Raw genomic sequence first — 27819 nt, 5'->3', positions numbered from 1 at the left:
GTGTTCTTCCTATGTTTTCCTCTAAGAGTTTTATAGTATCTGGTCTTACATTTAGGTCTCGAATCCATTTTGAGTTTATTTTTCTGTATGGTGTTAGGGAGTGTTCTAATTTCATTCTTTTACATGTAGCTGTCCAGTTTTCCCAGCACCATTCATTGAAGAGACTGTCTTTTCTCCAGTGTATATCCTTGCCTCCTTTGTCATAGATTAGTTGACCATAGGTGCATGGGTTTATCTCTGGGCTTTCTATTCTGTTCCATTGATCTCCGTTTCTGTTTTTGTGCCAGTACCATATTGTCTTGATTACTGTAGCTCTATACTATAGTCTGAAGTCAGGGAGTCGGATTCCTCCAGCTCCATTTTTTTCCCTCAAAACTGCTTTGGCTATTCAGGGTCTTTTGTGTCTCCATATAAATTTTAAGATTTTTTGTTCGAGTTCTGTAAAAAATGCCACTGGTAATTTGACAGGAATTGCATTGAATCTGTAGACTGCTTTGGGTAGTAGAGTCATTTTCATAATACTGATTAATCCAATCCAAGAACATGGTATCTCTCTCCATCTGTTGGTATCATCTTTGATTTCTTTCATCAGTGTCTTATAGTTTTCTGCATACAGCTCTTTTGTCTCCCTAGGTAGGTTTATTCCTAGGTATTTTATTCTTTTTAGTGCAATGGTAAATGGGAGTGTTTTCTTAATTTCTCTTTCAGATTTTTCATCATTAGTGTATAGGAATGCAAGAGATTTCTGTGTATTAATTTTGCATCCTGCAACTTCACCAAATTCATTGATCAGCTCTAGTAGTTTTCTGGTGGTATCTTTAGTATTTTCTATGTATAGTATCATATCATCTGCAAACAGTGACAGTTTTACTTCTTCTTTTCCAATTTGTTTTCATTTTATTTCCTTTTCTTCCTGATAGCCATGACTGGGACTTCCAAAATTATGTTGAATAATAGTGGTGAGAGTGGACATCCTTGTCTTGTTCCTGATCTTAGAGGAAATGCTTTCAGTTTTTTACCATTGAGAATGATGTTTGCTGTGGGTTTGTCATATATGGCCTTTATTATGTTGAGGTAGGTTCCCTCTATGCCCACTTTCTGGAGAGTTTTTATCATAAATGGTTGTTGAATTTTGTCAAAAGCTTTTTCTGCATCTATTGAGATGATCATATGGTTTTTATTCTTCAATATGGTGTATCACATTGATTGATTTACGTATATTGAAGAATCCTTGCATCCCTGGGATAAATCCTCCTTGATCATGGTGTATGATCCTTTTAATGTGTTGTTGGATTCTGTTTGCTAGTATTTTGTTGAGGATTTTTGCATCTATATTCATCAGTGATATTGGTCTGTAATTTTCTTTTTTTTGTAGTATCTTTGTCTGGTTTTGGTATCAGAGTGATGGTGGCCTCGTAGAATGAGTTTGGGAGTGTTCTTTCCCCTGCAATTTTTTGGAAGAGTTTGAGAGGGATGGGTGTTAGCTCTTCCTAAATGTTTGATAGAATTCACCTGTGAAGCCATCTGGTCCTGGACTTTTGTTTGTTGGGAGATTTTTAATCACAGTTTCAATTTCATTACTTGTGATTGGTCTGTTCATATTTTCTATTTCTTCCTGGTTCAGTCTCGGAAGTTTATACTTTTCTAAGAATTTGTCCATTTCTTCCAGGTTGTCCATTTTATTGGCATAGAGTTGCTTGTAGTAGTCTCTTCGGATGCTTTGTATTTCAGTGGTGTCCGTTGTAACTTCTCCTTTTTCACTACTAATTTTACTGATTTGAGTCCTCTCCCTGTTTTTCTTGATGAGTCTGGCTAAAGGTTTATCAATTTTGTTTATCTTCTCAAAGAACCAGCTTTTAGTTTTATTGATCTTTGCTGTCGTTTTCTTTGTTGCTATTTCATTTGTTTCTGGTCTGACCTTGATGATTTCTTTCCTTCTACTAACTTTGGGTTTTGTTTGTTCGTCTATCTCAGTTCCTTTAGGGTTATGGTTAGATTGTTTATTTGAGACTTTTCTTGTTTCTTGAGGTAGGCTTGTATTGCCATAAACTTCCCTCTTAGAACTGCTTTTGCTGCACCCATAGGTTTTGGATTGTCATTTGTCTCTAGGTATCTTTCTATTCCCTCTTTGATTTCTTCAGTGATCTCTTGGTTATTTAGTAACGTATTGTTTAGCCTCCATGTGTTTGTGTTTTTTACATTTTTTTCCTGTGTAATTGATTTCTAATCTCATAGAGTTGTGGTCAGAAAAGATGCTTGATATGATTTCAATTTTCTTAAGTTTACCAAGGCTTGATTTGTGACCCAAGATGCGATCAGTCCTGGAGAATGTTCCATGTGCACTTGAGAAGAAAGTGTAATCTGCTGTTTTTGGATAGAATGCCCTATAAATATCAATTAAATCTATCTGGTCTATTGTGTCATTTAAAGCTTGTGTTTCCTTATTAATTTTCTGTCTGGATGATCTGTCCATTGGTGTAAGTGAGGTGTTAAAGTCCCTCACTATTATTGTGTTACTGTCGATTTCCTCTTTTATAGCTGTTAGCAGTTGCCATATATATTGAGGTGCTCCTATGTTGGGTGCATGTATAATTGTTATGTCTCCTCTCGGATTGATCCCTTGATCATTATGTAGTGTCCTTCCTTGTCTCTTGTAACATTAAAATCTATTTTATCTGATATGAGTATTGCTACTCCAGCTTTCATTTCCATTTGCATGGAATATCTTTTTCCCTCCCCTCACTTTCAGTCTGTATGTGTCCCTAGGTCTTAAGTGGGTCTCTTGTGGACAGCATATATATGGGTCTTGATTTTGTATCCAGTCAGCAAGCCTGTGTCTTTTGGTTGGAGCATTTAATCCATTCACGTTTAAGGTAATTATTGATATGTATGTTCCTATGCCCATTTTCTTAATTGTTTTGGGTTTGTTTTTGTAGGTCCTTTTCTTCTCTTGTGTTTCCCACTTAGAGAAGTTCGTTTAGCATTTCTTGTAGAGCTGGTTTGGTGGTACTGAATTCTCTTAGCTTTTGCTTGTCTGTACAGCTTTTGATTTCTCCATCGAATCTGAATGAGATCCTTGCCAGGTAGAGTAATCTTGGTTGTAGGTTCTTCCCATTCATCACTTTAAACAGATCATGCCACTCCCTTCTGGCCTGTAGAGTTTCTGCTAGAAATCAGCTATTTACCTTATGGGAGTTCCCTAACCTTATGGGAGTTCCCTTGTATGTTATTTGTCATTTTTCCCTTGCTGCTTTCAATAATTTTCTTTGTCTTTAGTTTTTGTCAATTTCATTACTATGTGTCTTGGTGTGTTTCTCCTGGGTTTATCCTGCCTGGGACTCTCTGTGCTTCCTGGACTTTGGTGGCTATTTCCTTTCCCATGTTAGGGAAGTTTTCAACTATAATCTCTTCAGATATTTTCTTGGGTCCTTTCTCTCGCTCTTCTCCTTCTGGGACCCCTATAATTTGAATGTTTGTGCATGTGATGTTGCCCAGAGGTCTCTTAGGCTGTCTTCATTTCTTTTCATTCTTTTTTTTTTATTCTGTTCGCAGTAATGAATTCCACCCTCTGTCTTCCAGGTCACTTATCCATTCTTCTGCCTCAGTTATTCTGCTATTGATTCCTTCTAGTGTATTTTTCATTTCAGTTATTGTATTGTTCATCTCTGTTTGTTCTTTAATTCTTCTAGGTGTTTGTTCTTTAATTCTTCTAGGTGTTTGTTCTTTAATTCTTCTAGGTCTTTGTTAAACGTTTCTTGCATCTCCTCAATCTTTGCCTCCATTCTTTTTCTGACGTCCTGGATCATCTTCACTGTCAGTCTGAATTCTTTCTCTGGAAGGTTGCCTATCTCCACTTAATTTAGTTGTTTTTCTGGGGTTTTATCTTGTTCCTTCATTTGGTACAAAGTCCTCTGCCTTTTCGTTTGTCTTACCTTTCTGTGAATGTGGTTTTCCTTCCACAGCCTGCAAAACTGTAGTTCTTCTTGCTTCTGCTGTCTGTCCTCTGGTGGATGAGGCTGTCTAAGAGGCTTGTGCAAGCTTCCTGTTGGGAGGGACTGGTGGTGGGTAGAGCTGGATGTTGCTCTGGTGGGCAGAGCTCAGTAAAACTTTAATCCACTTGTCTGCTGATGGGTGGGGCTGGGTTCCCTCCCTGTTGGTTGTTTGGCCTGAGGCCACCCAGCACTGGAGACTGCCCGGCTCTTTGGTGGGGCTAATGGTGGTCTCTGGGAAGGCTCACACCAAGAAGTACTTCCCAGAACTTCTACTGCCAGTGTCCTTGTCCCCATGGTGAGCCACAGCCACCCCCCACCTCTGCAGGAGACCCTCCAACAGTAGCAGGTAGGTCTGGTTTGGCCTCTTTTGGGGTCACTGCTCCTTCCCCCTGGGTCCTGATGCGCACCCTACTTTGTGTGTGCCCTCCAAGAGTGGAGTCTCTGTTTCTCCCAGTCCTTTTGAAGTCCTGCAATCAAATCCCACTAGCCTTCAAAGTCTGATTCTCTAGGAATTCCTCCTCCTGTTGCCGGACCCCCAGGTTGGGAAGCCTGATGTGGGGCTCAGAACCTTCACTCCAGTGGGTGGACTTCTGTGGTAAAAGTGTTCTCCAGTTTGTGAGTCACCCATCCAGCAGTTACGGGATTTGATTTTATTGTGATTGCACCCCTCCTCCAGTCTCATTGTGGCTTCTCCATTGTCTTTGGATGTGGGGTATCTTTTTTGGTGAGTTCCAGTGTCTTCCTGTCGATGATTGTTCATCAGTTCCAGACTCTGATTTTTATGAAGTTACTTTGGCAAGCCTGATGAAAAGGGGCTTATACTTTCTTTGCAAGTTTATTTTTATTCAGGTGAGCTTGGACTAACAAGTAAATCAGGAACATAATAAGCAGTCCCTAACTTGAGACAATAGTTAGTACATGTTTTTTATGTTGTGCATTCAGCTCTGAGTGTCATAATATGGCCCATCAAAGGGACACCAGGCAGCAATCTTAGATGTCGAAGGTTACAATTAGACTTTTTAAAAACAGGTTGTCCAATGAGCACATTGAGGAAAAGTTCGTTTCTTTCTGAAATACAAGTCCTGTAATCACGGAGCGCTATGCTATGCGTTATCCTTTGCATTGAAACCTTCTGGGGCCAGAATCGTGTTTGCATTAAACACTCGAGTGTGACAGAAGTACATTCCATCTTTCTGTTAAGGTTTCCATGCTTAAACGTGACTCTGTATTATGTAAATTTTGGCTCTGTGCATTTTTAAGTACATGTATTTTTTTCTTTTTCCTGTTAGTGGCAATTTAATAGACTCTTTGTAAAAGTTAATTGTATAATGATGTTAAATCCAGTACATTGTAGTTTGAATTCTGTATTTAAAGTTTATGGCTGTAAATACAGATTTTAAATATTTGATTTAAAAATTTTTGAGTCATCCAAAAGACATTTTAGTGACATTAAAGATCTAATTAAGATTTCCATGTAATTTCTGGCTTTCCTAACTCTTAACACGTTCAGTATTACTAAACTCCATGCAAATGACAGCAATCATGCACCAGGTCACAGAACCCAATGAAATAGTTAGATATTACAAACAGCTTAACTTCTTTTCGAAACAGAAGATTTAAATCCTTTTGATAAGCATTATCTTTTGTTTTCAGAGAATGTGCAAAATTTAGTAATTTAAAATTTTAAAGTTTATAAAAAGTGCTAAATATTTTTATATTAGAAGGGAAGTTCTAATGCCTTGTCTTTTTAAAAAACCTCCTGTCGGGCTTCCCTGGTGGCGCAGTGGTTGAGAGTCCGCCTGCCGATGCAGGGGACGCGGGTTCGTGCCCCGGTCCGGGAGGATCCCACATGCCGCGAAGAAGCGGTTGGGCCTGTGAGCTATGGCCGCTGAGCCTGTGTGTCTGGAGCCTGTGCTCTGCAACGGGAGAGGCCCGCGTACCGCAAAAAAAAAAAAAAAAACCTCCTGTCTACCGTTCTAACGGGAGGAAGCAGAGCCCCGTGCTTCCTTTGCCCTCCTGGAATCTAATTTTCTCTCTGGCCACTGCATTTACGCCTGGGTCTTTGCCGAGCTGGCCACAGAGGCACAGTTCTAAAAACGAAAGCTCTGGACTTTGTAGCTCTTCGTTCTGAACATTTTTCCTTTTTTAATCTCAAACCCCTAGCCAAATCTCTCCTTAGAGATCATTTATATCTTTTATTGAACCCTAGGGAATCCTTATATTCAGAAGCATTTATACATTTAGAATACTATCCACACATTGGTTATCTTCAAGCCCTGATGCAGTTGTGTGTATACCTCAACTCTCATGTCCACTTGTGTTTTAGTTGCACATAAAGCATCTTTGACCATGACTGACACTGTTAATAGTGTGTTTCTTACTATTGAAGAATATGGACTTGCCAAGCGACAGCCTATATAATACTGTGCCTTAAAAGAAACTAAAAACTGGAAATTCCCTGGGGGTCCAGTGGTTAGGACTCAGCGCTTTCACTGCATGGGCCCAGGTTCGATTCCTGGTTAAGGAACTAAGATCCCACAAGCCACATAGCGCAGCCAAAAAAAACCCCAAGAAACAAAAGACTTTTCACCCAATAATGTAGTTACAAAAAGCAGGGGAGGGAATGTTTATAATGAAACAATTTTCTTTTTACAGCTCATACCAAGTGAAGTGTTCCCAAGGAGCTTGTTACTTTCTAGTTTTGGGGTTGTTTTCTGGCTACTGGGATTCCAACTAGTGAATTTTTGCTTTAGGTCAGCAAAATCACATTCACTAAATTACCCACTATTATCACCTACTTGCTGAGAAAAACTAAACACGTGAAAAATTAAGGTAAAACAAAAGTCAGCAAACTTCTCTCTTTGGCCATAGATATCGAAGTATTTTATTCCATAGTAATAAAATACACTTTATTACTCTAAAAATTTAACTTACCCAATTATTATAAAGCAACATTTTATTCTCACTTGGGTTTCAGTGAGGTTTTCTGGCTAGGGAGAGTTTTTGCGGTGACGAGAGGTCTTTCTGACCAAGAGAATTCACAGTCAAGGTTTGGACAGCAGGCAGGGTAGGGGCTTATGCCAAGGTAGCCTCTAGTGCACCTTGTCTGATACAGTGAAGTGAAATAACCTTGCACTTGTGTGTGCTAGGTGTGTGTGCAACAAGGAAAGTATCTTCAGAACTTAAAGGCCGTGTGTAGAAAAGTCATGAGGTTTGTGCCTAATAATAAAACCTGAAAACAGGCAATTTTAAACATGGCTTGGGTTACTGATATCCCAAATTTAAAGAGCCTACTTCTTTTAGAAAATCAGGAAGGCTAGAAGACGATGGGCAAGTCTGTATTCTTTAGTAGTTCGAAACACTATGTAACAGTATTGGTCACGGTCAAAGCTAATGTGTAACTAAGACGCAAACTAATATCTAGTGAGTTCTCATTGCCAAGCACTGTCATTTCATTCACACGCTAACCCTATTGGATAGGTATTATTAATATTCCACTGTATAAGATGAGGAAACTGAGGTTTGGACAGATTGAGCAGCTGGGTCTAAACACCTCAACTATTACAAAAGTGTTAAATGTGCTTTAAAAATATGCAACTTTAAAAAAAACCTTGCTCTGAATTTATCAGTGATGAACTTTTCTCTAGATACACACGCCATACTTGAGAATATGACCAGCAAATAACAAGGATATTTATATATAACTCTCTACATGGCAAGCAGGGCCCTAAGCTTTTTAGGTGTATGAATGGGTATAGTCCTCACAGCAGTGTGGTTTGCTAACCCCCATTTAAAGATGAGGAAGCCAAGTCACAGAGAGGTTAAGTAACTTACTCTAAGTCACACAGCTAATAACTGGAGCAGCTGAGATACAACCCTGGCGGCCTGGGTCCAGTCTGTGCTCAGAAGCTCATGCTTCAGTGTCCCAAGTAGAAATCTGGGCCATACTGAATCTACGTGGGGTCTGGCATCCCCCAGCATTGAAAGTGCCAGGGATATTCACTCTGCCAATGTTATCCACACAACAAAATAAGGGTAGCTCGGCTGCAGGGGGACTGACATCACTCTTTTATGCCTTTCGCTGTGTTTGTACATTGACACATCACGTTAGTAGAGATGAATGCCATTTTGAGTCCAACCCACCCTAGTCCAATCACTTCCTGCAAAAGGAACTAGCCTTAGACTTGGGCTGTGCTGGCCTTGGTCCTGGGTTTGGTTGTACGCAGCCTCACTCCCCTGGCCAGGCTGGACAGACTGGGGAGGGCCGTGTAGGAAGAGCAGGCCCATCCCATGCCTCAGCCTCCTGGATGCTGCCTCCCGGTAAGTACCACGTGAGGTACTGCAATTCCCCATCACATTTGGAGGCTGCCAGTCTACGTGAAACTGGCCAGGAAAACTTAATTCAGAGCTAATAAGTGAAGACTCCACCTACGACCACTTCAGAAAGGTGGCTGACCGCTGGCTGGAGGCCGGCATCCGAGTCCACAGTTCAGAAGTGTTTCTGAGCTGATGTCTTCAGCCCTGGTGTTTGGCTGGTATCTGCATTGAGCTAGAAAGGGTATGAAAGATGCCCATTAAAGGAACCAGACCCAGTGACTTTGACGCTTTCAAAACTCCCCGCTAAGTGCAAGTAATTCAGTGTCACAAAACAAAGGGTGGGACCGGTTGCTGCCCACGATTACTTCTGTGCTGCTCTGCAGACATCACCTTTGTGGGCAGTGTCACACCGAGAGTTTATGATGTTCATTAATTCATAGCAAAACAGTTGCCCTCAAAAAAAAAAAAAAAAAGTGTGTCTTTAGTATAAATGCTGCTCATTATCAGAGGGATAGATTGACATTTTTAAGAAGCCAGGCAACAAGGTTTTCTTGAGGGTGCGTTACTGTCAGGGGACTTCATCCTCGTCATTCAGTTTTTAGTAGAAAAAGTTCATCTCTGTTTTTAAACATCTTCTATGCAGCATTAGTGAATGCTCACGGCAGTGACGACACTAACCACTTGCCTCACTATTTAAATGTCACAGGGGTTTTGGTCGAATCCTCAGTCATTCAGCTAAAGGTCGAGTTGTACTAAGAGTCAGGCAGCCCGGGTCCGCATCTCAGCGCAGGAACCGGCTTACCAGCTCCACTTACCAGGCTGTGAGACCTTAGCTGTGTTGTCTCACTTAACCCAGTTTCCCTGTTGGTAAAGTGTGGATAGTAAGAGTTAAGGTTGTTTCGAAGAGTAAATGAGATAATGCACTTAAATAAATAGATGCCTGTCAAGGGCTTAGCAGGGTCTCCCCCTTCTACACATATGCAAACGGCCTGGAGGGGCTCCAGAAACTGGCCCCTGGCAAGTAAGGGGTGGATGGAGGGTGGGAACCTCAGGATTCATGTCTCCAAAACCCTGTGCTCCTAAAGCCTCTGCCATCCTGCTGACACCGGGGGGTGGGCATTGGTGGACCAGTGCTGGGTTCCTCTGGCAGCTGCCCTAAGGACCGGCCTGCACCTCTTGAGCCTTTCAATACGCCCTTAAGTCTTTTAACCAATCTGGTTGCCCTTTTTTGAATTTGATCCAATCTAAATTCAACCCTAGTGCCTGCGAAATTCACAAGTAAGCCTAGTAATAAAGTACAGGGTGTCCAGAGTGTTATGAGGTAGGATTATACTCTCCCTGTCACCTGAGGTAATGCTGCTGGGGTGACCCTGAAATGGCATTCATCTGCATTAATGAGACTGCTATCACCAACACGGGTCGCTTACCGCTGTCTGTAGCCTGTCATCCCTGCCTTCAGGTTTCTCGCACCCACGCACAAAAACCCCTCTCCCCTGCTCTGCTTGCACATATAAAATAAGTTGCAGAGTTCAGGCAGCTCTTAATCCTCAATGCCCCCAACCACACACCACCGTCCCCTAAACAGACAAATGCCCGAGCTGTCCAATGCTTGGAGAATCATGACCCTCTCCATCTCCTGTGTTTGTGCATACATCTGGCTTCAGCGCTTTCTAAAGCACCCCAGTTTTGTACCTTTGACAAAGCTGCTCCGCTGGCCTCTGAGTTCGTTAAACTTCAGATCCTTGCATTTCATTCACTGTGAAACTATGTTTCAGTTCTAGGAAAAGAACGTCAGGTCTGTGTGCTTGACTCAAACATTTAACATTAACATGCCATCTTCACATTCAGGGTTTTCTTTCACATTTTACATTTTTAAATGATTAATGATGAATTTACAGAGTTAGTCTACCAGGCCCCTCCCTAGTTTTTGTGTAGAATGGCACTGCATCTCATTTCCCCAGACTCTGACTCGGCATAAAATATTTGAAAGTAGACCCGTCTCTCCCTAAGAACCGTATTCTTTATCTATAGGCCTTACAAACTCATGCTGCCTTGTTTTCTTACCTCCTTGCTTCGATGTGTCTCATACAAGATTACAAACTCCTTTAGAATAGAAATGTTGACCTATTCATTTTTATATTCCTATACGTGACATTCAGTAACCGCTTATTGAATGGGATCTCTGGATTTCTGAGCTTTGCTATACCTGCTTTGTAAGGATAATTATTTTGGCAATAGTTATATCGAATTCGAAACTCACAAAACTGCACATTTTCTCAAAGTTAAAATGAGCAGCAAAGCTAATTTAGAATTGCATAATATACATGCATGTGTGTGTGTACAGATAGATGTGAGTAGTCTACATACATGTGTGTGTACCTTACAGAAAGAAAGGAAAAAGTGAGCAGTTTAGGGATTTGGATGGTGGTTCAGTAGACAGATGTACCCAGTGAGCTTTTAATCACTCTGAATGAGGGGGAGGTAGTGTGGAGACCAGGAAGGACAGTATGTTCTTTCCTTTTTTTTTCCCTCCCCATTTAGTTCACACTATGGAAAGGAGGCATTCATTAGTATACTAAGAAAGGCAATGTATTATGTTGGATTCCTTTCAACTGGAAGACATAAGCAGGAGTGGTTATTTCTTATAAGGTCAGCCCAAAGGTGTGGGGAGGGGTTTTGAACTCTCCCAGAATGCAGGTTGCACGAAGTTGAATAACCCACGCTATTTTAAAGCTATAGGCCTCTATTATCTTATATGCTGCAGTACAAGCTGGTTTTTTGGTTTGTTCTCTTTGCCTGTGACCCATGTTTTGATAATCACGCATTACTTTGTGTTGCTCAGCCTAAGCATAGCTTAGTTGCCAGCTCACTACCCTCTCGTTTATTTTTAAAGGGTAGAACTTCTCATCTTAATATGCTTTACTCTAGAAAACATTTTCCTTCGATATTGCCCAGATGCAAACAGAGTTTCCTTCTTGGAGCGGTGTGCAGGAAGGCTTAGAAGGGCAGATCGCTAACCTCTGGCTGCATATCCTCCCTGACTCAGAAATTAGATAGGATTATGGGTGGTGCTTTTCTGAGCAAGACAACATGTTATTTGTAACATGAACCCAGCAAAGGCTATCCCAAAAGTGTGTGTGTTGTCAGGGACGGGTGGAGTTGGGTTATACCAGTAAGAAAATTGAGGGTTCCTGACAAAGAATTCCAAGGGTATGAATTCTATACCTAGGAGACTTCTTGTGAATCTTCTTTAAGAAAGTGAATCTAAGAAAGCAGTCAGGTTCGTTCATATGAAAACCATGAAATCTGTTACAAAAGCCTCATAATATTGGAGTACACCTGACCCTCCATTCCTAGTGGAAATGCTTCCAGTGGTCATAGCTCACTGGTGCCCCCTTGCGGCACTCAAGCCACCTCACATGTCGTTGCCTTGGGTAAGACCTCTGCGGTGAACAGGGCAGATTCAGCTTCCAAGAGCGGAAACTTAACCTCCAGGATTGGAGGGCATACATGTCTTTTAGATTTTAGTCAAGCTTCTTTCTTATTCTTCTTCTTTTTTTTTTTTTAGGCCAAAGAACTGCCAACTTTAAAGGATAATGATTTCATTAACGAGGGTCAAAAGATTTATATTGATGACAATAACAAAAAGGTATTCCTGGAAAAACTGAAGAAGGATGTTGAGGTAAGAAAAAGAAACTCAGTATAAGGGGCGGCCCATTGTATGAACGTCAGCAGTACTGGGTTTTCAGGAGCTCCTAAAACCGTCTATATAAATCGGCAACCGAGGCAAAAACGTATGTTGTACATTATCCAAAGCAGATATAAACAGGTATATCTCATATGTGATCTGGTTTAAAAGAGAAGTGTGCCAATTCAGCAGCTCCCCCCTTTAGAGGACAAACAAAAGCAAGCACGCGGCGTCTTCTGGTCTCCCCTCCCTCCGGTACCCGTCTTCTCTGTTGGGTAGGGGGGTAGACTGACTGCCCACGGCAGCCAGGGCTGGGGCCGAGGGGACTGAGGGCATTCTGTCAAAGAGCACAGCATGTCGACAAGTGGATAGTAACTACCTGAATTCAGGGTTTTCTCCATCTGAACCACATCTTGATGTTGCAAAATCCAGCCTCAGTTGCTTAGTGCTTCATATTTGCGCCAGCCTCTGTGGAGTTAGTGACGTTGGGCCCATCAAGACAGCCTTGCCACAGCATGGGAATGGCACAAAGGCAGTTTAGGACACCAGGGTCATGGGGGATGTTGTGAGAAATAAAATACTGTGTGGAAATGGGCTTTGAGTCTGTAATGGAGCTCTCTTTGTAAATGCTGTTTTACGAATTAAAAATACACCTTTCCCTGTCTTCCATTTATTGTAATGGCATTGCAGTTCTCCCACCGAACTTCCTTATATATAATTCTTCTAGAAATAAATTCAGGAAAAATGTTCTTTTCTTGAAGTTTGTTAGGTTACAAAACAGTGCAAGGAGAGTTCTAATTTAAACAGTTACTAAGCTATGTTTTTCTTAGCTGTTACTTTTTTTTTTTTTTTTGCGGTACGCGGGCCTCTTACTGTTGTGGCCTCTCCCGTTGCGGAGCACAGGCTCCGGACGCGCAGGCTCAGCGGCCATGGCTCACGGGCCCAGCCCTCCGCGACATGTGGGATCTTCCCGGACCGGGGCACGTACTCGTGTCCCCTGCATCGGCAGGCGGACTCCCAACCACTGCGCCACCAGGGAAGCCCTCTTAGCTGTTACTTTTGTTCATGTGTGTGCAGTTTTTGTTTTGGTTTTTTTAACTTTGAAGTACAGTTCTCCACATACCAGTACAGATCTGCTCCTCAGAGAGGCTTTGTGGAAAGATTTTCCTGTGTCATTAAAAACAAAATGACTTGGGAGTTCCCTGGCGGTCCAGTGGTTAGGACTCGGTTCTTTCACTGCCGGAGCCCAGGTTCCATCCCTGGTCAGGGAAATAAGACGCCACCCCCCGGCAAGCCCAGCCACATGGCCAAAAAAAAAAAGAACCCAAACAAAATGACTTGGGCCAAAGAACACATGTCATGGATTAGATTATATCCCCCATGAGGGTAGAAGCAGTATTATAATTTTCTTTTTAATCTTCTAACATCTTTCATTGCAAGACATGCAGACTGACCAAATTAGTTCATGATTATTTTTAGGTTATAAATTATTTTAAGAAATTTTTTTGCACTTTAACCTACATCATGTATATGCTTTGATTAGAACCTAGATATTGGTTATTTATGAAGGATACAAGTGTCTTTTTTTTAAAAAGTTTTTCTCCAGTTTCTCATTATTAAGCATTTATTTTTCCTCAGTTGTCAGTGGTTTTTATTAAAATGCATATTAGCTAAGTATTTCCCTTTTACTTTGGGGTCAACTTGATCTGATAACAAAGTGACACAGGTAGACATGCTCTTTGAGAATTTTATTCATTATTCTGCAAGTCTTTGATCCCAAGAATCATATTGTTTTAGCAATTATGGTAAATAGGCCTTAGGGTTATCTGATCTGCTAGAAAGATGGTTTTCATCTTTTCTGTCGGCTGTATATTACTATGATATTTAGACCCCACAAATAATGTAACTGAAGCCGTTCAAATTTACAGTTGAATTACACAAGGATTCTCTTTGCCCTTTCGTTGTCTCTAACAGTGTCTTGATTAGAGGATTTGGATAATTTTAACCCCATCCATGGCTCTCACACTTAGCTGTTTTGTTGAACTGGAGGCAGGGCATAAGGCGTTCTTTCATTTTAATAAATTCTCAATGGTCGGTAAGTGTCTAGTTTTGAAATTCATGCAGAAGCATTATTAAATTTTTAAGCAGGTAATTATGGTGAAGTAGCTTGACATCTGATCTTGATAATGAGACTAGAATGTAATCTCGTTTCATTTTTCCATCAGGTCCATGCTTTCTAATTTAGCTGGCCAGCCTGTTTAAGTACAGGATTTGGGGGTTGGGGGCTGACTCAATGCTTTAAGTAAAAGATGAGTTTACTACAGCTCAGTAAATATTTTTGTAGGAAAATTAGAACCTAGGGGCTTTTTTCTGCGTTTGAAATTCTGTTCTATTCATATGCCGCTCAAAGTACTTTAGTTCTGATAGCTTTACACATGAGTATATGTGAACCCTTTTCTCCAGAAGAAAGCACTCTACGGAGAGTGAGAAGTCACTTTTGCCCTCTGACCCGCTTCTTGTCCGCTCTGACCAGGGCCCACGCTTATCTCTCGTCGGCTCACACTGGGATCCAAATTTCACACAATGCAAAACTGTGCTTTGTGTCCTGTGGCATCCGCCCCATCATAGGCCATCTCATCCCTCACGTCTTGGGTCGGCGGTGGGGAGGGGAGGGGGCACTGCGGGTAGCAGGATGGTTGGCAGCCAACTCTTACAGAGCATGTAGAGCGTAAGTCCTTCCTGTGCAGTCATTCTCTCCCTTCATTCTTCTAACTCCTTGAGGCTGAGTGCTGTTATCCCAATTTATGGATGAGAAAACTGAGCCCAGAGACACTATGTAATTTGCTCAAAGACACACAGCTACTAAATTCAGACTGGGATTTGAGGCCACTGGCAGCCACACTCCTAAACTGCTGATATAACATGCAGGTTAAAGATGAGACTGTTTTCAGATAAAGTACTCCAAGAGAGGATTATTACGGCTTTCAACAAGCGATTAAATATAACCGAAATAGGGATGGTTGGAATTTTAATCCTGCATCACAGATGTGTTGGGAGGTGGTGATTCAGCAGAACAAGTGTGTTAATAAACTTAGTAAAAAGTAAATTCAAATCTGTTGTAAAGAAGTTTTTTTTTTAATTTTATTGTAGTTGATTTACAGTGTTGTTTGTGAATTTCTGTACAGCAAAGTGACTCAGTTATACATATTCTTTTTCATATTCTTTTCCATTATGGTTTATCACAGAATACTGAATATATCAGTAGTTCTCTGTCCTGTACAGTAGGACCTTGTTGTTTATCTGCTCTATATATAATAGTCTGCCTCTGCTCATCCCAAACTCCCACTCCTTCCCTCCCCCACCACCCCTCTTGGCAACCACAAATCTATTGTCTGTATCTGTGAGTCTGTTTTTGTTGTGTAGATATATTGATTTGTATCGTATTTTAGATTCCACATGTAAGTGATATCTTACGGTATTTGTCTTTCTCTTTCTGACTTCACTTAGTGTGATAATCTCTAGGTCCATCCATTTTGCTACAAATGGCATTATTTAATTCTTTCTGATGGCTGAGTAGTATTCCACTGTATATAAATATATACCATAACTTTATGCATTCATCTGTTGATGGACATTTAGGTTGTTTCCATGTCTTGGCTATTGTAAATAGCGCTATGAACACAGGGTGCATGTATCTTTTTGAATTATAGTTTTATCTGGGTATATGCCTAGGAGTAGGACTGCCGGATCATATGGCAACTCTACTTTTAGTTTTTTGAGGAACCTCCATACTGTTTTCCATAGTGGCTGCACCAATTTACATTCCCCCCAACAGTGTAGGAGATTTCCCTTTTCTCCACACCCTCTCCAGCATTTGCTATTTGTAGACTTGTGAATGATGGCCATTCTGACTGGTGTGAGGTGATACCTTATTGTAGTTTTGATTTGTATTTCTCTAATAATTAGAGATGTTGAGCATCTTTTCATGTGATCCCTATCAAATTACCCATGACAGTTCCCACAGAACTAGAACAAAGAATCCTAAAATTTATATCGAACCATAAAAGACCCAGAATTGCCAAAGCAATCCTGAGAAAAAAGAACAAAGCAGGAGGCATAACCCTCCCAGACTTCAGACAATACTACAAAGCTACAGTAATCAAAAGTGTGGTACTGGCACAAAAACAGACATTAATGGAACAGAATAGAGAGCCCAGGAAAGAAAACACACACCTACAATCAATTAATCTTCAACATAGGAGGCAAGAATATAAAATGGGAAAAAGACAGTCTCTTCAGCAAGTGGTGCTGGGAACGTTGGACAGCCCCATGTAAATCAATGAAGTTAAAACACACCCTCACACCATACACAAAAATAAACTCAAAATGGCTTAAAGACTTAAAAGATATGACACCATAAAACTCCTAGACAAGATCACAGGCAAAACATTCTCTGACATAAATCGTACCAATGTTTTCTTAGGTCAGTCTCCCAAGCCAATAGAAATAAAAACAAGAATAAACAAATGGGACCTAATCAAACTTACAAGCTTTTGCACAGCAAAGGAAACCCATGAACAAAATGAAGATAACCTATGGGAGAAAATATTTGCAAACGAAGCAACTGACAAGGGCTTAATTTCCAAAGTATACAAACGGCTCATACAACTCATCACCAAAAAAACAACCCAATCAAAAACTGGGAAGACCACCTAAGCAGACATTTCTCCAAAGACAACACACAGAAGGAGAGTTTATTAACAGCTCTTTAGCCACAGTTTTCTAGAAGGGTTTGTGTGTGACAGGGCTCATAAAAACCTTGAGGGAGGTACAGGCTCAGATTTGGTATAATGAGGAATTAATTATGAAGGAAGCAGATTAGGTGGGATATTCCGAGGGAAAAAGAGGCTGATCAAGGTCTGGTGGATAATTATTAAATAGGAAAGCATGGGACCTAGAGATTATAAAGATTTTTAAATCTTCATGCTTTGAAATCTTATGTATTTAGAAATCACTAATTTGAGTTAGAAGCTTAAAGGGATGACAGAAAATAGCAAATGTGTATTAAGTTCCTAATGTTAGCTGGAGGTAGACCCTCCAGGGAGCCCCGAACCCCTCTTCTCTTTGGGGTCTGTCACCTTCAGCCCACAGTAGTTTTGTGATGCCCAGCAGGGACTTTCTCTAGCAAGAATCTCAGGTCTGCTGCTGCCTTGTGTCTCCCTCTACTTTAGAAGAGATTTTAAACGGCGTTTTATGACAGTAAGAGCTGAGGAGTCAATGGGCTCTTTAGCACATCTCCCCTCTTGGCCCACCTCCCTCGAGCCCATCCCCATGTTTAAGTTACCTACTTGATGAAAAAAAGGTTTTTACCACACGGACAATGATAAAACCGTGCCCACTGTTACACGCAAGGCACTTTTCATGGCCTCCACTACATTCCCTCTAATCCTTTCCACACCACTGTGAGTTTAGTGGTGTTGTCCCATTTCATAGTTAGAATAACTGAGGCTCAGAGAGGTGAATTTATCATCAAGGCACAGAGCTAGTAACATAAAATTTAATTGCCCACCTGACTCCAAAACTTTTTTTTAAATTTTATTTAGGATTATCTGATATTTTAATGGGTCACCTTTATCAGCAAAAGCTACACTCTTAACCACTGTGCTGTCCTTGGTCTTTTCCATTTCTGTCTCAGCCGCACAGATTTGAAGATTTATATAATCCCCATTTCTTATATAATCCCCATTTGGGGCTGCAACTGGTTTCCTTGATCTTGAGTATGTCAGAACAACTTCTTGTCGAGAGATGCATTTTTCATTTCACTGATAGTTTAGTGGGTGATGCTGGGAGCTAACTTCACTTTTATTTATTGAATACAAATGTTTCCTTACTGGGAGAGGAGCCTAAGCAGTGGTCTGACCACAGATCAGAGACCCAGGAAAGGAGCTCTGGGCCTGGCTGACGTTGTGAGAGCAGCACAAGTGCCAGGGGAAGACGTGGGCCTGGAGACCCATCCTACTTCATGTGGCAGTTCAGCCCTGGTCATCACCCCTTCCCAGCCTGACCTTTGGCAGGTTAATTACAGGCAGTCCCTTTTGTACTCTCGTACATAAAGCACACCTGATAGTGTATTTGTACCGTCAACCATCTGCAGGTCAAACAAACCTACGTGTTAAAGAGAGATTCTGCTCTGCAGAGCAAAGATATATCGTAAATGGGGCTTCCCTGGTGGCGCAGTGGTTGAGAGTCCATCTGCCGATGCAGGGGACGCGGGTTCATGCCCCGGTCTGGGGGAATCCCTTGTGCCGCGGAGCGGCTGGGCCCGTGGGCCATGGCCGCTGAGCCTGCGCGTCCGGAGCCTGTGCTCCGCAACGGGAGAGGCCACGGCAGTGAGAGGCCCGCGTACCAAAAAAAAAAAAAAAAAAAAGATATATCGTAAATGGTCTCGTTTTGCTTCCAGTAGGTGCTGCCTCTTGCAGTCTCAAAGGAAGGTCTTTTTGTTGTTGCTTTGTTCTTCGTTTTTACTTAGTTTGGGTGGTTACTCGTCTTAGAGGAAAGGGCCAGGGGAAGTTAGAGAGAGGTAAGGAGGACTGGGGAAGCAGCAGCAGGCATCCTGTTCTCTTGTTCAATAAATACCAAGTAGCAACATCACTTACCTGGGAGTCAGGAGTGCAGCGAGGCTGTCACCGAACCAGGCTCGTTTGTGCCCGACGTGCAAGCCGAACGCAGAGACGCTGAAGTTTGCAGCAGAGAGGGTTTGTTCACAAGGCAGCCAAGCGGGAAGAGCAAATCTCAAATTCGCCTCCCCAAGGCAAGGGGCTCGAGGTGTTTATGGGACAAGCAGCAGCAGTGCTGCCTGAGGCCCGGGGAGCGTGAGGAAAGGCGACTGGGAAAAGGTAGGGGAGTCGGCTTTCTGCACGGGCTTAACTAGGCTACTGGCCTCTGCGCGAACCAAGGGTGGAGCTTTCCATCCTCTGCACGTGTGAAAAGACCCTCACGCATGCCCAGTTGGAGGGTCAGTGTTCCTATCCAATCTCAACCAACTCAGCTCAAACTAGACACAGCTGACTCCAAGTTTCTAGAAAGCAGCTGGGCAGATATCATTGTTTAGGCTACGTGCCCCTTGGAGGACATGCAAGTCTTAAAAGACCTTGATTAGTGAAGGCAGGTGAGATGGATTTGACTAATAATGGCAGTTTCAAGGGCAAAATCGGCCAGAGCCCCGGTCCTCACGGGGCTGCGCTGTTTGGGGAAGATAGAAGTTACTCAAGTCATCTAATGAGTGTGCAGCTAAACCAGGTGTCCTTAAGGGAAAGTGTGCAGTGCACACATGCCCGGCAGGAATCGGGACAGGCTTCCGTGAGCAAGTGCCCTGCAGTTGAGACCTGAAGATCAAGTGGGAGGTGAAGGGGCGCAGTGAGGGGGCCAGAGGCCAGCACAGGGTTCAAGATGGCCCGAGAGGCGATGAGGCCAAACTACCCAGGTCCCGAGGACAGTGTTAGAGTTTGTTTCCACCCTGTGAGAAACGATACTCCACTGAAAGGTCTTAGGCAGGGGCGTGACCAGATCAAATTCTTCCCTTGCCAAAGGACCAGAAGGGGAAGTTCGGGCAGCATGCAACCTTTGCCACTTCCCAGGGACCTTCCAAGGGCCCAGAGGGAGAAGCAGGGATGGGGCAAGGGGGCTTTTGCCTTGTTACCCTGCAAGCGGAGCAGGACCTGGCCCGACCAAGCCCCACCCACGCTGCACCCACTACACACATGTGGGTGGGAGATGTTGCCACCCGGCTATCCAGCTTCTCCAGCTGTGCCCAGACCTCTGGAGGGCATCCAGGGTATGAAGTGGAGGCGAGGGGAACGGGCCAGAGAGAGCCCCCAGATAAAGGGGGTCGGTCGGGGCAGGCACTGTGCTAGGCACGGGAGGGGGTGATGGAGGAGCGTCTCCGGCTCCCGCTTCCGTCAGAAGGAAGCCCCCCAGCAGGCCTGAAGGGCAGCGCTGAGCAGAGACACAGGCATTTGCTGGTTGACTGGGACACTGATGCTTGTGCTTATTTGTGATGGACGGCATAATACTCTCCTCCAGAGTGTGCTGCATTTCAAAGTGCTTTTCACAAGCCGTTCAGGGGCTCCCCTGGAAGCTACGTGGGAGGTCCCTGGTTTCCACATTAGCCAGTCTTAATTGTTCGCAGAAACGTTTTCTTCCCTGCGTCTCCTTGCCAGTCATGCTCTCTGCTCTTCGGTGTAGTACGACCTCCGTGTGATAAATGCATCCCTCCCAGCATCCCGCTTTGCATCTCAGGGAGGTAATCCTAGCTCTGAGCCAGCCTGAAGTGCGAGGCTACAGCTTTGGCTGGAGAAACTTCCAGGGACCGTGACAGCACCGTTAAAGAGGCTCCCGGCTGCTCCTGGGGAAATCTTTTCGCCTCTGCCGCCCTTTTGTGAGCTTGCTGTCTTTAACTCTGGGGTTGTGTTTAAGGCATAACTGACCATGTCGCTTCCCACCTTCCAGTTTCTTGCCCAGCTGAAGCTCATGGACTACAGCCTCCTGGTGGGAATCCACGATGTGGAGAGAGCCGAACAGGAAGAAGTGGAGTGTGAAGAGAACGACGGAGAGGAGGAGGGGGAGAGCGACGGCACCCACCCTATTGGAACCCCTCCCGACAGTCCTGGAAATACGCTCAACAGCTCACCGCCCTTGGCTCCCGGCGAGTTTGATCCAAACATTGATGTTTATGGAATTAAATGCCATGAAAGTGAGTTACTATCAACTCTTTTTACCATTGGTTGGATTTTTCTTTTTGCATTATCTGCTGGTAATCATCACCCCGGTTAAAAGCATGCTGCCCTGGGGCTTCCCTGGTGGCGCAGTGGTTGAGAGTCCGCCTGCCGATGCAGGGGACGCAGGTTCGTGCCCTGGTCCGGGAAGATCCCACATGCTGCAGAGCGGCTGGGCCCGTAAGCCATGGCTGCTGAACCTGCGCGTCCGGAGCCTGTGCTCCGCAACGGGAGAGGCCACGACAGTGAGAGGCCCGCGTACCGCAAAAAAACAAAAAAACAAAAAACAAAAAAAAAACCTCATGCTGCCCCGTAAGACTCCTTCTCAAGAGTCCCGATCAATTGATTTCGGGACAAAGTATGTTAAAGGTAACTGTAACCTCTGGTTTTGAACTGTAATGTGGTGAGGTCCTTGAATTGTGTGATGTTGAGGGAACAGAGTGAAACCACACAAGTGTGTGTTGTACATACACAACACACATATGCACATGCTTGTGTAAATGTCCATACCATATATAAGGAATGGTTTAAAATATTCTTTTTCTTAGCTATCTCTCTTTTATGTGGATCTCAAGTGTCACAAGTCTATCCTGAGCTAGGTACATACGTGGTCCACTCCAAACCCCCTGTGGACATCGTGTAGGGCAGGCATCTCATTGCTACCAGCCCTTTCCTTCTCAGGAGTGCTGAAGCTGGCCCAGGGTGTGGGATGAGAATCTCCAGTTTGCTGCTGTGTCTGTCCTCTGCTCTTTCCCCCATTAAGGTGTCTGTGGCCCTCTTCTCTAAAGTGAGATCCATCTTTTTTTTTTTTTTTTTTTGCGGTACATGGGCCTCTCACTGTTGGGGCCTCTCCCAGTGGCCATGGCTCACGGGCCCAGCCGCTCTGCAGCATGTGGGATCTTCCCAGACCGGGGCACGAACCCGTGTCCTCTGCATCGGCAGGCGGACTCTCAACCACTGCACCACCAGGGAAGCCCGAGATCCATCTTAATCCTCAAAATCTGGGTGATTAGATATTTGTAGGAATATTACATGCTACCTTAGCTACTTATACATGGAAAAAAAAATTTAGAGATAAAAGCAGGCCTCTGATTTTTTGAGTAATAAAAATTGTGGTCCATCATTGTTTAAAAAAATGTCTCATGGCATAGCAGCCAGGTGAGTTTGAGATTTATTTATTTATTTATTTATTTATTTATTTATTTATTGCGGTACGCGGGCCTCTCACTGTTGTGGCCTCTCCTGTTGCGGAGCACAGGCTCCGGACGCGCAGGCCCAGCGGCCATGGCTCACGGGCCCAGCCGCTCCGCGGCATGTGGGATCTTCCCGGCCGGGGCACGAACCCATGTCCCCTGCATCGGCAGATGGACTCTCAACCACTGTGCCACCAGGGAAGCCTGTTATGTTTTTTATTTTGCTCAGCAAAATTGTTTCTTCAACACAGAAAATCAGATATAGTCAAATGTACTTTTTCGTATTATTCATAATTGCAACAGCATCATATTTGTGGAAATATGTAAAAGATGGGTACTGTAGGTGATATATGCCTTTATCCAGTTCTGATACTAGATCCAATGACAATTAGTGAACAGCTCATTAGGAACAGTATATAATGGTAGAAAGTATTAGGGAGCATAATTACTTCTACTTGTTTTAGAGTATTTTTTAAATAGCATTTTTCTTTATACCAAAGCAATACACAATCACTAAAGAAAATGAAGATTAACAAAAACAGTCTCAGCCTTGCACCTCTACTGGTGATATCCTGAGGTTATATTCTCTTTTTTACTTTTCAAATTGAGAGAGAATTGGGGACAGAAAGTTAAGCTGTTTCACAGGGATATGCAAGACTTTTGAAAAGCCTCTATTGCCTGTGTTTTCAGACCCCTTCGACCCCCGCCCCACTGAATCCCTCGCCTCTTCCTCCGTCAGCAGCTCGCACTCTTCCAGGTGCTGTCATCACCTGTCCCACAATCATCGCTCTCATCCCTTACAGATTCACCTAGGAAGGAGGTGTACTTTATGGCAATTATTGACATTCTGACTCATTATGATGCAAAAAAGAAAGCTGCCCACGCTGCAAAAACTGTTAAACACGGCGTAAGTATCTCCGTTTGGTTTCCCTCTCTGCTCCCTGCTTCCTGTCGTGCAGGGACCAGCTCAGGTCCGCTCCTTTCCGCTGAGCTGCCCACAGGCCTTCATTGGCTCTGGTTCCCTGCAGGGGTCACGCTCTGATGCAGAGTCAGAGCCAGCAGGCGCTCGGACCGCCGCTCCCAAGTCACTTAAACCTGGCGCAGCTCTTCTTTCACCCACCGGGGTTATTAACAGACACATGCATCGTGAGAATATTACACACATGCTTTTTTGTTCGAAAAATGTTTCAAAAGACAAAAGGGCTGAATGATGACAACTAAGTGTTTTAATATGAAATGTTCAGAACTGAAGCACTATTCTCTGCTTCAGATGCTTCCAGGATACACAATATTATATTCCTTTCCACACAGCAGATTGTAATTTTTTCTACTACAGAAATTTGTTGAGTGCAGGCTCAAAGTTGAGTAATACGAACCCCTCACCTTTGCTGTCCTTGCTCAGAATTCTCACTGTCTGGGCCTATGGTAACTTGTTGAGTCCCCGAGACGAGCCTGTGAGGGAAAACCAATACACTCCTGCTTACAGGTGAAGAAACTGAGGGCGAGAGCTTACTTGCCAGCCAGGATCGCGTCGTAGGCAGTGGTAGAGGGAGGGCTGCTCCTCAGGACCCAGCCCCAGCCCCAGATCTCCCAGTGAGGCCCGCCTGGCCGGCTGGACTTCACAAGTCCTGAGTCTGCTCTGTGCTTGCATCGCAGGGATCCATTTTGGCTTTCAGGCGCGTCAAAAAGGCCACAGACCCCATCCCACAGGGATGAACTTGTGCCCTGGCTCGTTCACACTGGCAGGAGAGATGCTTCCCCACAGTGTGGAGCCGACCAACACCCAGCAGAACATCAACCGCTACTAAAGGCTCTTTTTCTCTATTTTAAAGTCAAACAGGATGTCGTGTCAGCAACGGAACCAGCCTAACACCATACCCCACTTGCCACAGAAATATTTCAGTCACACCATCAACTATTTTGGTGTGCCCGCCGTGTGCAGCGCACGGACCACGACCTACCCAGCCCACCGAACGCGTTAAGAATCCTCTATCGGTCAGAGAGAAGGGTACACAGCAGTTCTCACACGGGGGTCGGCACCGCGGCCTAATGAGCACCATTTGCAAACTGTGTGCCTGACAGATGCACCACCCCTTTCCCTGATTCTGAGTCCAGCTCAGGAGGCTGGGGGAGGGGCCTCTAAGAGGCTCGGGTAATTCTGATGCTCATCTCTGGTTGAACCACCTGGGTGTATTGCAAGGACAGAGCTGGGCCAGAATCCTATCTCACCTTTCCAGTGTGTGACCTGGAGGAAGCGCTTTGGCGCTTCAGTTCCGCCAGCTGATGAAGGGGTCCTAATGGCTTATTGATGAGATTTTTGTGGTGAACAGACTGAACAGTGGGGGGCGCTCCGTGTTTGTTCCCACCCCTCCTCAAACCTGCTGTGATATTCCAGACCACGTGCAGCTGGAAACGTGCCGTAGCAAACACGGCTTCATTTGCATCTCCCCTGTAAGTCACCAGCTCAGCTCCGAGACACGGCACACGGCCTAAAGCTGGGTGCAGTTTGTGTCGAGCTGCTGCTGGGAACCATTCTCTGCCTTCAAAACTGGGGCTCCTCCGTGGAGATCCCAGAGGCCCAGGCCAGGCTTGGAAATGACAGGTTCTCCTGTGAGCTGCGTGTGTAAAAACAGCCTCTGGTGACTTAGTAAAACTCTGGTCCTGACCTTTGCAGCTCAGGAGGCTGGCTGGTAACTGGGGGGGGGGGTCTGCTCGCCCTACTGTGCTCTTGTCATAGGAAACCCCCCACTGAGCCTCTGCGAGGGGCCGGCTTCCCAGCTCCAAGCAGGTCTCTGTGAACGGGGACGATGGTACCCCCGTGCCCGTGCCCCTCCGGGGGAGACGCAGTCACAGCGCTGTGTCTCGCCTGCTTACGGGGCCAGGAAAGAGCCCCGGCAGCTGACACCGCCCCTGCTTGCTGTGGCCGTCGCCCCTCATTTCTGAGCACCCAGCCGCTTACCTCGGTCCTGAAAAATGAACACGGTCCTTGTGTCCTTGCCATTGGAGTTTCCCTTTGGCCAGACGTTGCTGTTTGTGTCATTCTCAAGGAATCTCCAATCTGCTCTCTTGAGAAACAGAAGCATCCTCCCGTGGCTTCTGAACATAGGCCACGCAGATTCCACATTTGACGGGAGCATCTCAAAAGTGGTTGGTTGGATTTTTTTTTTTTTTTTAGTGGCAGCAGTCACAGTGTGTGTGACAGTGGCATCTGTTGGTCCTACGACTCTGCCTCGTTTTCACACACAGATTCCTAAGAGCCTTGGCTATTCAGACCAATATCCAAGCTATTCTGAGTTACGAGTAGAGGCTGCACAGGTTTGAAAATGACTGGCTTCATATTCAGCTGCAGTGGAAGTTCCTGCAGCTACTGATAGTAATTCTGTCATTGTTCCTCTCCTCTCACGCTGCCCAGGCCGGTGCGGAGATCTCCACCGTGAACCCAGAACAGTATTCCAAGCGCTTTTTGGACTTTATTGGCCACATCTTGACGTAACGTCCTGCATGGCCGAAGACGGACGTGAGCGTGGGAAGGACAGAGGTGGCTTCGGCACAGGAAAAATGAAAACCAAACTCAGTGAAGCACACCTCCTCGTTTACATCTTCAGGCCAAGATGACTGATTTGGGGACTACTTGCTTTAACAGCTACCTGATATTTCCCAGCATCACTCTAGCTATTTCTGACTTGGGTGTGTATGTGGGGGGGCGGGGGGGCGTGCGTGCGCACGCGCACGTGAGCATCTTAAAAACTGATGGATTGGTTGATGGAAACCGACTTCGGTCAGAGTATGTTTGGAGTAGTAACCCTCTGATTCCAGCTGTGGGTGAATGGATGAATGAGTGAGTGAGTGAGTGAGCACATGCAGGGGGGAGGGAAGAAGGCGATGCGATGTCAGACCACCCAGGTTGGCACCACACGAGAAACTGTGGATCAGTTTATCTTTTGGAGTTGAAAGATGTGAGACGGTAATCGTAATAATAATGGAGATAATAATGATGATGATAATAATAATGATGGTGATTAAAAGGAAAAAAACCTTACTGCAGATGTTACACTTCTACCACGCACGCTGACACTCCTTAATAGTTGCACCCCGGGCGCTGGACGGAGGAGGCTGGCATCTCCCGCGCATCCTGGTTCAGGTGTCGGGACTCACGGTGTCTGGGGACAAAGGTCCCTCCTCCAGCAGGAAGCTGATGCCCCTAGTGTCTCTCTCTGTACATTTTCACCTCAGTAAATACGCCCAGGAACACTGCTTACTTCTCTTTTCTTGCCTGGAGCTTCTTCACTGACACACTCTTACGTTGCAACATAGTAATTAATGCTACAAAATAAAAATAAAGCTTACCTGAAAAGTGCAGTTTTGGGCAATGGCATCTACATCTCCCATGGTGGGAAGGTGAGCAAAGCATTTAGAACTCTCAATTTTCCAGTTAAACAGTGGTATTTTGTTATGAATTTGCCTTTAACTGAAACCCTCAATATTACTGTTTACATTATTAGGAAAACAGGGATATTTCTGAATCTAAAAATTTAATGTACAGCATGTGATTTCTGAAGTTTACATGTAAAGTCACTTTACAGTGTAGGTGAAATGTCTGTCATATTTTGAAGTGTATCCTGCAGTCACATTTTAACGGTAGGCGGTCTTTTACAGTAAAAGGAAAAGGGTTGTTTTCCTCCGATGCACATTTATCAACCTAATGATTTTTTTTTTTTTTAAGAAAATGTTTAACCCAGATCTGGTTACACAAGTTCATTGCCCTAAACTGTGCTGACTGTGTCTAATCAAGTTATAAATTTCCAACATCGATCATGTATTTACCAACTTCCTGGCATTTTCTGAAAGGTGTCAAGCTAAAATATTAGACTTGCTTAGAATAGGTTATCAACTCATACACTGTGCTAAAGCTGTGCCTTTGAAATTCTTTGTTTAAAACGTGAGATGATTTTTGTAGGCAGGTTCAGAAAAGAAAAAAAAAAAATCCACTCCTCAGTAATTACTTACAGCTCAACAAATACCCCGCACCATACTGCCTCTGCCAGTGACTTTCCTTCAGGGCTTATCAAGTCTGCAACTGTGCCCAACGTATGTGGGTTTACTTCAGAAAACACCAGGTGACAGCAGCCGGCATCCTGGGAAGCCAGCAGCAACTGACTTCACAGAGATATGTTATCCTCAACGGACGATGTCAACAGCACTGTGACCTTGTTGTACAAATCTGTATTTTTTGTGTTTAAATTAATTGAGATGGTGATTTAGTATTTCCCCCCCCACCACCATTCATTCTGGCGTTGAGTCCCTTTCAGTGCTCTGAAGTTATGCTGTAGTTTCTTTGATCCAGGATTACAAAAGCGAGACCCTGAAGTAAAGAGAAGGTACCCGTACATTATTTGAGTAACTGTTTCCTTTGTGGCCAATCCGTGTATGCTTCTAGAAGTTTACAAAATGCTTTATTTTTGTCTGTAACAGTCTCTGTCATCCGTTCTGTTGATCAACTCTTCGGACAGAGTGAGGAAGTTTGCCTTGTATCTCCTAGTGCTAACAGTACACTCCAGTCATGAGCCAGGCTTTACAAAATAAAGCACTTTGATGACTCACAAGGTGGAGCCTTTGTGCCTCTCTCTCAATTGTGTGTCTCTCTCCCAATTGTGTGTCTCTCTATTGCAAACAAAGTTTAAATACTCGGGACTAAGAGTGTCTTTAGCTGATCCCTGAAGAAGTAAAAGTAAAATTGAGTCTTTTCACGAACTAGAGCTTTGCCTTCAACCTGTGAACTAGTTTATTAGTATAAATGATAGAGACTTCCATGACAAAATCAACTTACTGAAAGACGGACAGAGAAAAGAAATCTC

At 44.0% G+C, this 27819-nt stretch overlaps 1 protein-coding gene across 2 annotated transcripts in view; it reads left to right on the top strand.

Annotated features, from left to right (window-relative positions):
* The window catches only part of PIP4K2A (phosphatidylinositol-5-phosphate 4-kinase type 2 alpha), a 178570-nt gene extending 151003 nt beyond the window's left edge, over positions 1-27567 (top strand). Inside the window, exons 7-10 of one of the 2 annotated variants that reach the window (XM_027121817.1) lie at positions 11878-11991; positions 20506-20749; positions 22768-22871; positions 25377-27567. In XM_027121817.1, the coding sequence (XP_026977618.1) occupies positions 11878-11991; positions 20506-20749; positions 22768-22871; positions 25377-25457 (543 nt within the window). In that variant the 3' untranslated portion in view covers positions 25458-27567. The remainder of the gene's footprint in view (positions 1-11877; positions 11992-20505; positions 20750-22767; positions 22872-25376) is intronic. The other variant, XM_027121818.1, reaches the window with a different exon arrangement.
* The last annotated feature ends 252 nt before the right edge of the window (positions 27568-27819 follow it).

Source organism: Aethalodelphis obliquidens, unplaced genomic scaffold (genome assembly GCF_003676395.1).
Source record: "Aethalodelphis obliquidens isolate GAN/ISIS:26980383/991018 unplaced genomic scaffold, ASM367639v1 scaffold23, whole genome shotgun sequence".
NCBI classification, from domain to species: domain Eukaryota; kingdom Metazoa; phylum Chordata; class Mammalia; order Artiodactyla; family Delphinidae; genus Aethalodelphis; species Aethalodelphis obliquidens.
Note: the sequence above shows the minus strand (reverse complement) of the source record. Positions and strands in the feature narration are given on the sequence as shown.